Below are 17,188 nucleotides of genomic sequence, written 5' to 3' on the forward strand. Positions count from 1 at the left end.
TTAAAAACAAACAAGATGAGGACAAATATCCGTCAAATATAAATAATGTACATGATTCCTCATCTCTTAAATATAGAACACTTTTCCATGCTAGTCACCATTTTATAAAATCTGAGTGATGGTAAAAATAAAACAATTGTGCAAAAAACATTTTGGAACGAATATTTGCAAAAAAAAAATAGAAAGAAAAACGGGTACCGTGAAAGAAAAATTTTATTGAAAATCATAGGATATAAATTTCTCTCCTATAAAAATTGTTTCTTTTAAGATATACAAGGTTTACTGTTTATAAAGAAAAAAAAAAAAGTTGTTTCTAAAAGAGTCATCTTTCGTATGAAAGCTGAGTAAAAATTTAAATAAATAGGCCTTGCATGTCATCAACAAATCAGACGAAGAATATATACATGTTAGATTGGATGTCCCTAAAGCGGTGCTTGTATGCAAATAATAATGCATTTATTTTATACAGCTCGCCGCCTTATAAGTTACAAATGTTCTTTTCAACTCTAGGTAAAAAGCCCGAAATTATTTGGGGAGGGGATTCCAGTCGATTAGATCGACCCAGTACACAATCGGTACTTAATTTATCGATAGCGAAAAGATGAAGCGCAAAGACGAGCTCGGCGGAATTTGAACTCAGAAGGTAAAGACAGAAGAAACACCGCTAAGCATTTCGCCCCGTGTGCTAACGTTTGTGCCAGCACGCCACACGAAAAGTTACAATTCTTCTTTTCTTCTCTAGGCACAAGGACCGAAATTTTTGGAGAGGGGGCCAGTCGATTATATCGACCCAGTACGCAACTGGTAATTATCGGCCTCGAAAGGCTGAAAGGCGAAGTCGACCGCGGCGGAATTTGAACTCAGATAAGTTACAAATATTGAATAAGAAAAAACTAAGTTTCAGTTCTTCTTTTCTTCTCTAGGCACAAGGACCGAAATTTTTGGAGAGGGGGCCAGTCGATTAAATCGACCCAGTACGCAACTGGTAATTATCGGCCTCGAAAGGCTGAAAGGCGAAGTCGACCTCGGCGGAATTTGAACTCAGATAAGTTACAAATATTGAATAAGAATAAACTCAGTTTCAGGAATGTTAGATTTACATTAAACGAATGATGAATAAGAATGGCTGGACTCAAAATATGACTGCGAGATGAGAGGCTTGCCAAAATAGTCATGGGCTGAATGCCGCTGGAAGTTAATGGAAAAACAGGCCGACCAAAGAAGACATGGTGTAGTACTTTTAAAGAAGAAATACGCACACTAATTACCTATTTCTTTATTACACACAAGGGGCTAAACACAGAGGGGACAAACAAGGACAGACATAGGTATTAAGTCGATTACATCGACCCCAGTGCGTAACTGGTACTTAATTTATCGACCCCGAAAGGATGAAAGGCAAAGTCGACCTCGGCGGAATTTGAACTCAGAACCTAACGCAGACGAATTACCGCTAAGCATTTCGCCCGGTGTGCTAACGTTTCTGCCAGCTCGCCGCTAAATACCACCTGGGAAGAACCATACCGGTTGGCCAGAGAGGGAGCTAATTGGTGATCCCTGACTGACCGATGTGCCGCGAAAATGCAGCGACTGATCTTACAGGAAGGAGAAGATAAGATTTACATAAATGTAATTAGGTATACATTAAAAAACTTCGATTAATTCTAGAATGCTATACACCGATATTATTTTATCGAGTAATGTATGATGTATATATTCTCATGAATGTATTTCTTACTCTACTCTTCCTCGAGCAAGACATTTACAAGTTTCTAGCAGTTTGTGCATCATCATCATATTACCAGATTCTTTATTTTAGTTATACTTTGCGTTTCGAATGAGCAAGGTGGACCTCGTTGATGTACGAAGACATTCTGAGATTCGTTTGTCAAAGCCTATGGGTAAGAATTGATTTTTTCAAAAATAAAGTTATAAAATACTGATATGCGGTAATAGTTCCTGCATATTTACTCAATAATAAAAAGAAATGCATTTACAAATCCGATTCTCAAGTGATGAGACGGAAAAACAAAATAACGTTTTGGAGAGATTTTCAGCAGAATAATGCCATGTACCATTTCAACGTTATTTCTATATTTTAATACTCGTGAGGATACAATTCCCATAAAATTTTAATACGCGTGACCAATACAATTACCATAAAATTAAAGTATAGGAATTTAAAATGATCTTACCCACTGATTAATAATTTACGTTGAACGATATAGTTATTAAAGCACACAAAATTAAAAAAAAGGAAAACGTTTATTTATGTAATTCCAAAGTATTCTTTCATATATCGATGTATGTAGTTTAAGAGAAAATACTCAGGTCTTTGCATTCACGAATTTCTTTTAAATCCGGATGAGTATACCTGATAATTATCAGGATTTTAACATTATAAATATGACGTATGCTGTAATTGCCCACACCATACTGAGAGACATTTTGCAGGCGCTTCCTGAAACATACAAGAAAAATAAATATTATAGAGATTAAATTGAAATATATATGTTTTATATGGAATATTTTAAGTGCAAATAGGGGAAATATTTGTCTCATAAAAACCATAAGAAGTTTGTTGTACAAAAACTAATTAGAATATAAGTAACATAAACTGATTAGTAGACTTTGTATAAGTATTTGAAAGATGCCTATTTTTAAAGATTAAGCCAATGTTAAAAACTTGAACTGATATTTATATTCCGAATTATACGAGATATAGTAATCAGCAATCAGGTTCATTTAGTGGAATTTAAAGTTTTTATGTTATTTATGAGAGATGTTGCACTTCTCCAAGGTTAAAATACTGAAAAACATTTTGTTACATAACTAGGTATTTGATAACAAATTGGTTTCAGAAAAGCCATCTTATGAATAAATGAATAAAAATTCATTGGAACTTCACTAATATTCAAGAGGAGACTGACAAATCATTTGAGGTCATTTAGAGATAGCAAATAAAAGATTCGAAACATGTCTTAGTAAATTAATATGGTTATTAAAGATAGGTGGAGGTGCAATGGCCTAGTGGTTGGGGCAATGGACTCGCGGTCGCAGGATCGCGGTTTCGATTCCCAGACCGGGCGTTGTGTGTGTTTATTGAGCAAAAACACCTAAAAGCTCCACGAGGCTCCGGCAGGGGGTGGTGATCCTTGCTGTACTCTTTCACCACTCTTTCTCTCACTCTTTCTTCCATATATATATATATATATATATATATATAGAGAGAGAGAGAGAGAGAGGGAGAGAGAATCGCCAACCCAATTTCACGGTTTTTCCCATCTACCAGTGCAAGGAAATTTACGTAATATATATAAATCAACAAAAGAAATAAATAAATAATGGAAAGAAATCAAGTGCCGATCCCTAGCAAAACCATCATCCTACCCCTTCCATACATTCAAAGCAGTTTTCCAATAGACACCCAGCCACAACACATTTCTTGTGGTTACAACCAGCCCCTGCGGTTACTACTAGCTCCAGGACACGACAGAGAGAAGCGACCCTCTCGAAGACGAGAATTTTAGTTTAATTAGACAATATTCATGTATAACCTGAGGAAACACAAATAGATATCATAATGCAGCGAAACGCTTACATAACCAAATACCTGCAAGTCGGGAGAATTGTGTCGCCTAGAAACAATTGTAGTAATTGCAAATACATGCCCCACATTACTCCTTCTTGCTGACTCCGTCTTGTTCAATTATATATACGTATGTGTGCGTGCGTGTTGATATGTACCGAAACATATACTTGTCTGCAGTTTAAAATCTGCTTTAATGCGTATCATTAAAAGATAGAGATTCTTTGCAATTTGAAAACAATGCCTTGATATGAGGAACGATAAATTTATTTGCACTGTTACCTGAACTAAACGTATCCTTATCCAAATAAAATTAAGCAGAACATATTTAAGGTTCATCCAAGACTGGGACCATGGGCCATGCGTCCCCTGCCCAATTCAAGATCACAGCATACATGTACACTGCAACATAATTTATTTTCCTCAACAGGCCCTGCCCTATTTTATATTGTCCCGAAAGAGATCAAAGAGGAAAAGGATCCCATCAACTTTAAACGGAGTCTTGATAGATTCTTTCGAGGAATACCAGACAAACCACCCATAATTGGATACAACTCACCCAACTAAAACTCACTACTTGAATGGACCATAAACAAAACTTGACTTAACAGGATTCAAATAATCCTATCAGGTGGTGCTATTAAGTTAGACATGGCCTGGACCAATCTTTGGTCGAAACATATCTAAGTTTATCTAAGTTATGCCTTTTATGATATAGATTATTCTTTCATAGTTGAAAGGTATCATACGGAAAATGTAAACAATATTGGTGTGCCTTAAGAAAATATGATTTATGCAACTCCTACAAGGGGGAAATGAACCTATCAATGAACGCCTAAAGTAGTACACAAAAAATCATATTTACCACATAAAGGATTTCTTTGATTCTCTGTTTCCTGCTTGTCTATATCAAACGTCTTTTCCGTGAAGGAACAGTACCTGCAAGAAAGTAAATATCAATATATATCTACATACCTCGTTTTGGGATTTGGTTTGCAAGATTCTTTATGTGAGTTCGTGTGTTGAAGCATATTCTATTGTGTCTGGGGAGAGTCATTTTCTTTTTGTGCCTTATAATATAACACACTCACCGGTAAAAACTCCACTTTTTTCTTATTTGTATTTTCCTAAAATTTTCGTTGCGTCTTGCAAACTTTTCAATAGTTTTCAAGAGTCAAAACTATTGTAAAGTTTGCAAGAGGCAACGAAAATTTTAGGAAAATAAAAATAAGAAAAAAGTGAAAATTTTACCGGTGAGTGTGTTATATTATAAGGTACAAAAAGAAAATGACTCTCCCCAGACACAATAGAATATCTACATAGTGTATGGTATCTTATTGTAGATTTGGTTAGCAGATATCAATATTAATATATCAGTTATATAGTTAGCTATGCCTTGCTATTCCCCGGAGTAATTCTTTAAGCTGTATATTTTTATATACACAGGGTGACCTCAGGTCACGTACCGAGTGACTTGACGCATATATTACTTAATTATCAGTACCCATTTCGTTCATCATGGACACGCACCTGTGTATTCATCATTATTCTATTGTATTCAACATCAGTAAAATTGAAGCCCGTCTTAGTAAATTCTGGAGTATATTGAACTTATGTTCCCGCCTGGTCGTGACAGGGCAAACAATGGAACCGTCGCCGACACTCACAACCAAAAGCATCCTGGAAAGCCACACCTCATGGGATAAATTTGTTACTCCAAAAGTTTCGTGCAAGAGGCATAGTGCACAAAAAAATGTGGTTTCCCTCTGCTATCAAACAAGACATTTCTATTTCTCATAAACCAGCTTGAACCACACCCAAGTACCGTCCCAGTGAACAGGGGTTCCTTATGCAACGTCGCTGTTAATTTGAAACTTATGGAGCTTTGTATTTAGATATAAAGTGTTGGTTTTGAAATGTGCAATATATATTGATGTCAAATTTTGGCACAAGGCTATGAGGTTCGGCGAAGTGAGGAAGTTGATGGCGTCATCGCCAGTATTCTGTCAGCTTACAGACTTCGTCTTTTATATAAAAATGCCAAGCAAAATTATAACATGTGGATACATCCGCGCAGAGATAAAATATCGTACTGCCAAACAAGACAAAATATAGATGGGCGCTGTGGACGTCAAATCTATCCAACTGCATTATCAAACAGAAAAAAAGTATATCTCAGTAAATGCAAGAGTGAAAGTAATATCGAATCAAATACAATAGACTATTCACATGCGCCAGATGAGAAGCAATTTGGCTTACACTAAAAAGAAATATACACTACACATATCTACCAAGAGAAGGATTGAACTAATGTCGGAAATATATTAACTTTCGATGGCAGGTAACAATATATGTCGATGCTATTTGATCAGAAGAAAGACAACGGCATTACGCTCTTCTCTGATATAAAAGATCATATTTTAAATAAAATACTTTCGAAATAATATATCTAGGTAACAGTTATTGCAAAATATCTGGGAATAGATATCTAAAAGGAAAATGGAGTAAAAAAACAAATAATTGTTATTGCATTATGCAGACAATAGCATTTAGATTAATAAAATCTATGAGCTAAGAATTGTCATGCACTTACTACAATTGAATAGTTTTAGAATAATCAGACAAATACAAGGTAATCTTCTTTTAATCAGAGATTTTAGATTCCGTGACTTTAGCAATACCAGAATCATTACATAATATTACTGACAATTTCTTCCTGCAAGCCTTAGAATTAGGTATTTCGTAATAATCCCAATGAGAAGCCATGTCCAAAAACCAAATGAACATCTGAGGAAACAAGTCCTGTTTAATTGTGGATATTATTTCATGTAATTCGTTGTAAAACTCTTCAAGTGATCACTAATTTTTGACGAAGTTAAAATAGTAACCATCTTACGGTTGATTCTTTTCGCAATTGCGCCATTTTATTCAGAAAAATCTTCAATGAAATAAACAATGTTTTCACCCCGTTTATATAACGATTTCCAGTGGATTGTTTTTTTTTTTTTAAACGTTTACAGAATAATCAATCGATTGCTCAACGTATATACACTTTTACTTGTTTCAGTCATTTCACTGTGGCCATGCTGGAGCACAGCCTTTAGTCGAGCAAATCGACCCCATGACTTACTCTTTGTAAGCCTAGTACTTTCTTCTGTCGGTCTCTTTTGCCGAACCGCTAGCTTACGGGGACGTAAACACACCAGCATCGGTTGTGAAGCGATGCTGCGGGGACAAACACAGACAAACAAACACACACGCATATATATATATATATATATATATATATATATATACATATACGACGGGCTTCTTTCAGTTTCCTTCTACCAAATCCACTAACAAGGCTTTGGTCGGCCCGAGGCTATAGTAGAAGACACCTGACCAAAGTGCCACGCAGTGTGACTGAACCCAGAACTATGTGGTTGGTAAGCAACCTACTCACCACACAGCCACTCCTGTGCCTATATGTAGACTTCTGATATCTTTTGAAGTTATGTAAATATTTTTTGAAGTCATGTAACTAGCAAAAAAGAAACAAATCATAAAGCACACAGGTATTTTGATATGGTTGTGATTTTCTACATATAGTGTATTATTAGTGTTTGTGTGAGAATATGTTTTATCATGTATCAAAAGAAAATGTTACCAGGAGTGGCTGTGTGGAAAGTAGCTCGTTAACCAACCACATGGTTCTGGGTTCAGTCTTGGGCAAGTGTCTTCTGCTATAGCCCCGGGCCGACCAATGTCTTGTGAGTGGATTTGCTAGACGGAAACTGAAAGAAGCCTCACGTATATATGTATATGTATATGTGTGTGTTTGTGTGTCTGTGTTTGTCCCCCTAGCATTGCTTGACAACCGATGCTGGTGTGTTTACGTCCCCGACACTTAGCGGTTCGGCAAAAGAGACCGATAGAATAAGTGCTGGGCTTACAAAAGAATAAGTCCCGGGGTCAATTTGCTCGACTAAAGGCGGTGCTCCAGCATGGCCGCAGTCAAATGACTGAAACAAGTAAAAGAGTAAAAGAGAGTAATTACCATGTTGAATTTCCAAGAGAAAATCTCGATATATTTAGAGTGGTTTTATCATTGTTTGTACTGTAGGCCAAAAACGTCAGTAATGAAATGAAATTCTTAATCATGTATGACACTTAGTTTTCAATGCTAGTGCTATCGTTAAGCACATTTCTTTCATAATGTTTCTCTTCAGTTATATCTGATATTACTATTTTTAAATATCCAAAAGATAACTATACAATTAGAAACTCCATATATTTCAATTTAAATGCATTTTAAATCTATACTCTTTATTCTTTTACTCTTTTACTTGTTTCAGTCATTTGACTGCGGCCATGCTGGAGCACCGCCTTTAGTCGAGAAAGTTGACCCCAGGACTTATTCTTTGTATGCCCAGTACTTTTTCTATCGGTATCTTTTGCCGAACCGCTAAGTGACGGGGACGTAAACACACCAGCATCGGTTGTCAAGCAATGCTAGGGGGACAAACACTGACATACAAACACAGACACACAACATATATATATATATATATATATATATATATATATATAATATATATATATATACATATATACGACAGGCTTCTTTCAGTTTCCGTCAACCAAATCCACTCACAAGGCATTGGTCGGCCCGGGGCTATAGCAGAAGACACTTGCCCAAGATGCCACGCAGTGGGACTGAACCCGGAACCATGTGGTTGGTTAGCAAGCGACTTACCACAAAGCCACTCCTGCGCCTATAGTACAGTTTCTCTTAAATATTAAAAATGAAGGATGGTTCAGCAACGTAAGTTATGGAAGACAGGTTTGGTTTAAATTGCAGCAGAGATACGTTAAGCATTTGATCGACTTGAATTACTTTCTCATTCGAAGAAATTGTGATTATGCAGCAGATATTTGTTTAATAGTTATTACGTATATAAGGTTCAAGCCTTTGAGGTGCATCGGAAACTCAGAATAAACACGTATATTATTTGTTATCAATTTTTATTTATTTCATCTTTTATATATATAAATTTGCAAACCTGTGCCACGCACGAGAATATATATAAAAAATAGTAGCTCGATCATCATGGATGAATCTTCTAGGCATATTTTAGTAAGATTTTCAAGTATCCAAATCCATCAATCTGCAAATGTGTGACTAATTATGTCACACGCATTCGGAATAATTATTTGATATTATGATAACTGATAATTGATAAAATAAATAATTTAACTCACTCGTGCTCCAAATTCGTCATTTCCCTACGGCTATCTAGGCATTTTGTAACATATTGGTAAAAGTCTCTCATGATGAATTGGTAAGATCTCAAGCTTGAAGACGACGGATGAAACGAAAGAAAGAATACTTCATTTAATATTGAATAAATAAAACATACAAGTATATAAGCATACAATATAGAGATAAACCTGTTATAAACACTATCATAATTCACAAGGATGTAATATACTTTGACGTAGACAACTGATATTCTTTCGCCTATTTCTATTATTCTCTGAAGTATTACAGATATAAGAATGTTACATTTTAAAATGATAAATCAACATATAACATTCATCATCACCATAGTCAACATTATCATTTAATTTTAAATGCAGGCATGAGTTGGATGATGTGACTGAAAGCTGGTAAGCCGAGTAGCTGCACCAGGTTCCGATCTGATTCGGCAAGGATCCTACGGCTAGATGTTTCTTTTTTACGTGCTACTGGCCCGGATTCTATTGATTTTATAGAGATATCGGCCACGACGACGGTATATCACCAAAGGTCTCGTGTCATAACGTGCCGTAATATTTTTTTCATTACTCTCCGATATTTCTGAAAGACAAGCTTTCCTTCTGCTCTTCCTACTACAAGGCATCATGGGAGGCTTTGCATGCTGCTGGAAAAACTCACTCTTATGTCGCAAACCTATGACAATGTGTCAAATGTCGGTGCAAATTTCATAAAACGTAAGATAAAGAATAAAAAGACGGAATAGTTACGGTTGGTATGATATGAGAACATGTCAACTATATACTAATTTAATTAAAGCTGAACTAATTTAAAATTGTGGAGATACAAGTATTAACTTACTTGTATCTCCACAAGTGTTTACTCACTTGTCTCTCCAGAGCATAGCAAGGGATGGAACCTGATTCTATGATAATGGGAAGGACAATGAAAGCAGAGTCTTATACTATCAAACTAACAAACTGAAAAGTGATATATATATATATATATATAAATATATATAGGCGCAGGAGTGGCTGTGTGGTAAGTAGCTTGCTAACCAACCACATGGTTCCGGGTTCAGTCCCACTGCGTGGCATCTTGGGCAAGTGTCTTCTGCTATAGCCCCGGGCCGACCAATGACTTGGTAGACGGAAACTGAAAGAAGCCGTCGTATATATGTATATATATATATATAATTATAAATGAGGGTGAAAAATCGATATTAATTTACTAATACCATTAATTTAACACCAAGTGGCTTAGCACAAAAACTACGGAGAAAATACAAATTATACATAAATTATTAGAGAGTTATCCACTATGTGATAACTCTAGTGCTAAAATAGCTCCGAAGCAACCACAGAAGATCTGTTTCAAACTAGAATCAACATACATTTAACGTAAGGAAAGTGAAATACAACGAATAAAATAGATTGACTCTATACAATTGTTTCATTACTAATGTAATATGTAGTTTTACTTACACTTACATCTATAAATCTTCGGTAGAGTTTGTCAGAAATGCAATTAATTAGATCGATTCGAGCGTCAAAAACACGAGCGGTCCAACCAATTACATTTTTAGTTATGTCTCAATTCCGCGCCAAAAGCATGCCTCGATTTTTCACCCTCATTTATAATTTTATAAATTTAACTACGCGGCAGTCAATATTTTATTTGATGCGGCATACGTTTCCAATGGAGTCTAGGCATGCTTTTGGCGCGGAATTTGAGACATAACTAAAAATGTAATTGGTTGGACCGCTCGTGTTTTTGACGCTCGAATCGATCTAATTAATTGCATTTCTGACAAACTCTACCGAAGATTTATAGATGTAAGGTAAGTAAGTAAAACTACATATTACATTAGTAATGAAACAATTGTATAGAGTCAATCTATTTTATTCGTTGTATTTCACTTTCCTTACGTTAAATGTATGTTGATTCTAGTTGGAAACAGATCTTCTGTGGTTGCTTCGGAGCTATTTTTAGCACTAGAGTTATCCACATAGTGGATAACTCTCTAATAATTTATGTATATATATATATATATATATATATATATATATATATATATATGTGTGTGTGTGTGTGTGTGTATGTTTGTGTGTCTGTGTTTGTCCCCCTAGCATTGCTTGACAACCGATGCTGGTGTGTTTACGTCCCCGTAACTTAGCGGTTCGGCAAAAAGAGACCGATAGAATAAGTACTGGGCTTACAAAGAATAAGTCCCGGGGTCGAAATTGCTCGACTAAAGGCGATGCTCCAGCATGGCCGCAGTCAAATGACTGAAACAAGTAAAAGAGTAAAAGAGTAAAGAGTAATATGGGAAGGCAATCTGTTCGTTAGATATTCATATTCAGTTTATGGATTGGATATGACTGTCTTTATAAAATTGCTATATTACAAAATTTCATTAAACGTAGAGTTTAGAGAAATGTGTTTTACAAGAGAACAGATGAAAATGGATCTATCTTTGTTGAATACGGGATGAAGAGAAAGTGGGGAACACTTTCAAGAAGTTTCATACGAATTCCGTATGTTGAAAGATTATTATTAGAAAATTATTATTATGGGATGTGGCAAGCAATTATTAGTCATCCTAAAATATAGATGAATACTTACAACCGTCTATCTTCCATGAGGTCAATCGAAACTTGATCGTGCTCAAACTTTATCTTCCTCGGACTAAAACGGAAAATTATCTTTTTATTCGTAGATATTATGTGATAATAATGCAACATTTTAAAATCAATTTTCTTTTTGCGTTTCATTGCACGAAGAGTGTACACGGGATTTCGCAATCAAAATTCAATTAGAAATGGAAATTCAAATAAATATCACTGCATACATACATTAGGGAAGCACTCCGTCGGTTACGAGACGAGGGTTCCGGTTGATCCGATCAACGGAACATCCTGCTCGTGAAATGAACGTGTAAGTGGCTGAGCACTCCACAGACACGTGTACCCTTAACGTAGTTCTCGGGGATATTCAGAGTGACACAGAGAGTGACAAGGCCGGCCCATTGAAATACAGGTACAACAGAAACAGGAAATAAGGGTGAGAGAAAGTTGTGGTGAAAGAGTACAGCAGGGATCACCACCATCCCTGCCGGAGCCTCGTGGAGCTTTAGGTGTTTTCACTCAATAAACACTCACAACACCCGGTCTGGGAATCGAAACCGCGATCCTACGACCCCGAGTCCGCTGCCCTAACCACTGGGCCTCCACATACATACAAAAGACGAGGACAGATAGTGTACAAAAGAAACAGATGTATTAGTATAACGCTCAGGAATAGAAAAGGTCTTTTACGTTTCGAGCCTACGATCTTCTACAGAGAGGGGCACAGAAAAAACAAGGAGAGAAAAAGAGGATGTATATATATATATATATATATATGTGTGTGTGTGTGTGTATAAAGATGTATATATAAACGATTTAAGCGGGGATGGTGAGTATAAGCCATTGAAAAACCATTAGCTTCACTTCAGCATTCCAATTTAACTTGTCAAAATAGGTTCGTTGTTTTGAAACCGCGACCTACTCACTGACAATATTTCGTGCTGGATATATGTATGTAAAGTTAAACGTTAACCATTTGAGAACAAATAGAGCTATTCTCTTTTTGTATTACGAAGGGAATGCCAAAGTATATATTTATTAGCATGAAACCGTTAAGAACAATTACATTTGACATCTGAATCATTTCTAAATGAAATGAAAAATATGAGAAAGCAGTACAAGGGTCTGTGTTTAACTGAATATGCACACAGTTGAGTGGGATACTCAGGCAACAAAAATGTAAATGAATGTATTCATTCATTAATACATAGAAAAGAGCATTTATCAGTTGTCACAATGAAGAATGTGAAGAAATATAACACAGCTTTAATCAAATTTACAGACGTTTTACGCCACTCCGTTACATCACTGTTAGTTATAACAGAACATCTTAAGGCGGCGAGCTGGCAGAAACGTTTGCGCGCCGGGCGATATGCTTAGCGGTATTTCGTCTGCCGTTACGTTCTGAGTTAAAATTCCGCCGAGGTCGACTTTGTATTTCATCGTTTCGGGGTCGATAAATAAAGTACCAGTTTCGCTATGGGGTCGATGTAATCGACTTAATCCCTTTGTTTGTCCTTGATTGCCCTCTCTATGTTTAGGCCCTTGTGGGCAATAAAGAAATATATAACAGAACATTTTAAGCATTGACTGTGATTAAGATTCGAATTCCGTTTATATCTCTTGATATATAAGCACAGTAGTAGCGGCAACTTGGGAGGGGTGGGAGTGAGGGAAGTATCATAGTGTTACTAATGAAAACAAGGCACACATGCACACACATGTACACAAATACACACACACACACATATATATAAAGACACACACACAAACATATATATAAAGACACACACACACACATATATAAAGACACACACACACACACATATATAAAGACACACACACATATATAAAGACACACACACACACATATAAAGACACACACACACACATATAAAGACACACACACACATATAAAGACACACACACACACATATAAAGACACACACACACACACATATATATATATATATATATATATATATATATAACGAGAGAGAGAGAGAGAGAGAGAGAGAGAGAGGGACACACAGATAGAGTTAATTCTGAATCGACGCCTGAAAAGTACGTAAACGGGTTGTTAATGTTATCGTGAGGCTGGTATAATTTGACTGTTTTTCACAAAGTTGGACGAAGCATTTTGTATATTTTATTTCCTCTTTCGATCATGTCAAGCGTTTCTCTTAACACAAATTCATACAAGCGCTAAGGAAAATGCTATTTTTCCCCTATGCCACACTGTCCAAGGTAACCGGCACCTAGTTTTGGCGATATTTGCTTATATTTACACTCGCCCATCAAGCGCACATCTACCTGTACATATAATCAGTATGATAATTTACACTTACAAACGACAAGTCTCAACCTGATGAATGATGGTGAAATAAAGGTGAAGTAAAAATTACTAACATATTACAAAGGAACTTACTTCCATTCTTTAACATTTTCTAATCTGAAAATTAAAAGAAAAAGAATACTTTTTACTTCATAAATAAATGACTGATGCAGTAATTATTAAAATCATTTGTGTGGTGAGTAAATGTGCTTAATTTTTGAGAAATATTACAGAACTACAAATAGATTCCCATACCTGTATGACCAGCCACAGTTTTATATCATGCCAACAGTTCCTTGAAGAAGGAAGCACATTTGTTTTGTATTGAATCAATATGTATTACATAAAAGAAGCGTAAAATTTGAATTCATTTTACTGACATTTTGATTAGTGGGTATTTAGCATATTATTTTTTTTAAATGGTGAAAGAAAATTATTTATGAGTTACTAAAAAGTTAATACAATGGCTGTAGCGAACCAGCATACGCCAAGTTATATCTGTATCTAATAGTGTTGCGGAAAATATTTCACCTTATTGTAAGCATGCTAATACGAAGGTCCCTAAAGTTGAATGATTCCCCGTGTTTGATACTTGTACGAATATCGATTTTTGAGAAAAAGTTATCTATAATAAATTAATCATAACTATTTCAATCATTTCACCTTTCCCACTACTTGTTCTACTCAGGGTAGTTGCTGCATCACTACTTAGGCCTGACGTTTATATACATTATTTATTCGCATCAAAAACATTACAAAATATATAAAATAATAAATAAATGCGCCATTTTAAAGCCTAGCCAGGGTCATGGGTCCGGTTCGCCGGTTTCTATGGCGTATGTGTTCCCCAGCTGGACGGGACGTCAGTCCATCGCAGCGTTGCTCATTTTGCCAGCTGAGTGGACTGGAGCAGCGTGAAATGAAGTGTTTTGCTCAAGGACACAATGCGTCGCCAGGTCCAGGAATCGAAACCACATTCTTACGATCATGATTCCGTCACCCTGACCAGTAAGCCACGCGCCTCCACTACATAATCTATATTGTAAACTAATACTTTCAAGCATGTATGTATTTCCAAAGGGAAGCATATTAGATGGCAAAAAAGGCGTTGGAGGGGCGAGTTATACCCTGCTTCCACACATGGATAAAATAGAGCTTGATTTACTAAACATATTCTCAGGCAAATTCATATTTAGAGAAAATTATATCAAGAGGTATTTCTCCTGCTTATTATTTATGCACGTGTAACAACAAAAAAACACATTTTAATTCACCCGAGCGCTAGTTTCGAAGTAAATCACACCCAGGAAATGAGTTCGAGCCACTCACCCAATAAGTATTTCTGCAAAATTTGAGGAAAATCCCTCCTGCCATTTTCCATTAATTTGGCAAAAACACAAACAGACAAAGAGACAAAGTCGAGCGACAACAATAACCCTTCTTCGCTTACGCACGCAGTGTTAATTAATCTCAATTAGATGTTATTTCACAGGCTATTAGATGTTATTTGACAATACTATTGACAAGTATACCAGGTAATGCATTAACATTTCCGACACAAATACCTGTAGAACAGCCCCTAAAATTAACACATATAGTAATTTTTATGTACTCACTCCATTTTGCTCCCATCAGGTTGGTGAGGACTGAATGTAAAGGAAAATGGGATTGTTAATTATTGAAACTTAATAATAATAGAATATAAAATAATAACATGTAGCAAGGAAAAGGTGCAGAACAGAATAGGTATGATAATAGGAGGAAAACTGCATCTGATGATAAGATTTTGATAAAATAGATGTCATCGTAAGATGACAGGAGGCGCAATGGTCCAGTAGTTAGGGCAACGGACTCGCAGTCGTAGGATTGCTGTTTCGATTCCCAGACCGGGCACTGCGAGTGTTTCTTGAGCAACAACACCTAAAACTCCAATAGACTCCGGCAGAGGGTGGTGACGATCCCTGCTGTACTCTTTCATCACAACTTTCTCTCACTCTTTCTTCCTGTTTCTGTTGTGTATGTAATTCGAAGGGCCAGCCTTGTCACACTGTGTTTCGCTTAATCTCCCTGAGAACTACTTGTCTCTGAAATGCTCGGCTACTTGCATGTTAATAAATGAGCTGCGACGTCGCAGGTGCCAAGATGTATCGGCCTTTGCTTGTCCTTAGGATAACATCGGAGGTGTGGAGAGGAGAGGCTGGTATGCATGAGCAACTGCTGGTCTTCCATAATCAACCTTGCCCAGACTTGTGCCTTGGAGGGTAACTTTCTAGGTGCAATCCCATGCTCATTCATGACCGAAGGGGGTCACACACTTGTAAGATGACAAGAAGACAACAAGTGGTGATTTTTAAGTAATGGTCGGGACGTTGTTACTGCTATGTAAACGATTTCGGGAGGCTGCTCTGTACGAATGATTAAACATAGATTCTGAAAAAAACGTTAACGTTTTCAATGAGTGGTGACCTTACATGGAAAGGGTCCCATACATGATCATTTGAGTGGTACTGCTTATAGATACTTTGTGTCGTGTGGACGCCCCCAGAGAAGTAGGCTACTCCACAATGTATAAACAGTGGACGGATACAGCCAGTAAACGTTCGGGTCGGAGTTAGTCGGCCGAACTTCGTTGAAGATATGCCGGTCGAACCTGCGAGACGAGGTTTCGAACCCGCATAAATAACAATTTGTTAAATGAAACTGGCTTGTAATGAATGAAAATATTTTAAATTCGATGTCTTTTTTCACGTAATCACTGTCGGTTTTAAACCAGGTGTTTGAATAGAATATGCATGAAGCCTACATACGTAAAAATAATGGCGAGTGAGATCCATTCATGGGAGACTTGACTTGCTTTTAATGGGAGGGGAACTTGTCAAGTGTCTCTCGCACATTACTTCCAATATTGTATGAAGTCCCGCACAAAGAGTGTATCCATAAACATAGAATTCCCGGTTTTCTTTTTCTCCATGAAACGTAAATCTTCACCTGTGGGTTTATACGAAGCAGTGAAATAAAGATAAAGCACATATATGAAATATTGTTTAAATACTTACCAGCCAACACCGATTAAGACACAGAGGTGATTCTTTCTGAATGAAATATATTAAATTAATTATATTGCTAATTCTGGAAAGGACATAATATGTATGTATATATATATTATATATATATATATATATATATATATATATATAATATATACATACATATATATATATATTATACATACATATATATATATATACATAATACATACATATATATATATATAATCATAATAACATATATACATCATAATATATATATATATATATACATTATACATACATATATATATATATATATATATATATATACATATTTATACAACATATATATATATACAATATACATAC

At 36.0% G+C, this 17,188-nt stretch overlaps 1 protein-coding gene across 1 annotated transcript in view; it reads right to left on the minus strand.

Moving 5' to 3' along the window:
• Positions 1-205: 205 nt before the first annotated feature.
• Positions 206-17,188, minus strand: part of LOC115223027 — a 50,028-nt gene continuing 33,045 nt past the window's right edge. The window contains exons 12-18 of the mRNA XM_029793454.2: positions 16,847-16,882; positions 15,407-15,436; positions 13,884-13,907; positions 11,454-11,516; positions 8,834-8,926; positions 4,455-4,528; positions 206-2,461 (exon numbers count right to left, since the gene is read on the minus strand). Of these exons, the coding sequence (XP_029649314.1) occupies positions 2,385-2,461; positions 4,455-4,528; positions 8,834-8,926; positions 11,454-11,516; positions 13,884-13,907; positions 15,407-15,436; positions 16,847-16,882 (397 nt within the window). The 3' untranslated portion in view covers positions 206-2,384. The remainder of the gene's footprint in view (positions 2,462-4,454; positions 4,529-8,833; positions 8,927-11,453; positions 11,517-13,883; positions 13,908-15,406; positions 15,437-16,846; positions 16,883-17,188) is intronic.

Source organism: Octopus sinensis, linkage group LG21 (genome assembly GCF_006345805.1).
Source record: "Octopus sinensis linkage group LG21, ASM634580v1, whole genome shotgun sequence".
Classification (NCBI taxonomy): domain Eukaryota; kingdom Metazoa; phylum Mollusca; class Cephalopoda; order Octopoda; family Octopodidae; genus Octopus; species Octopus sinensis.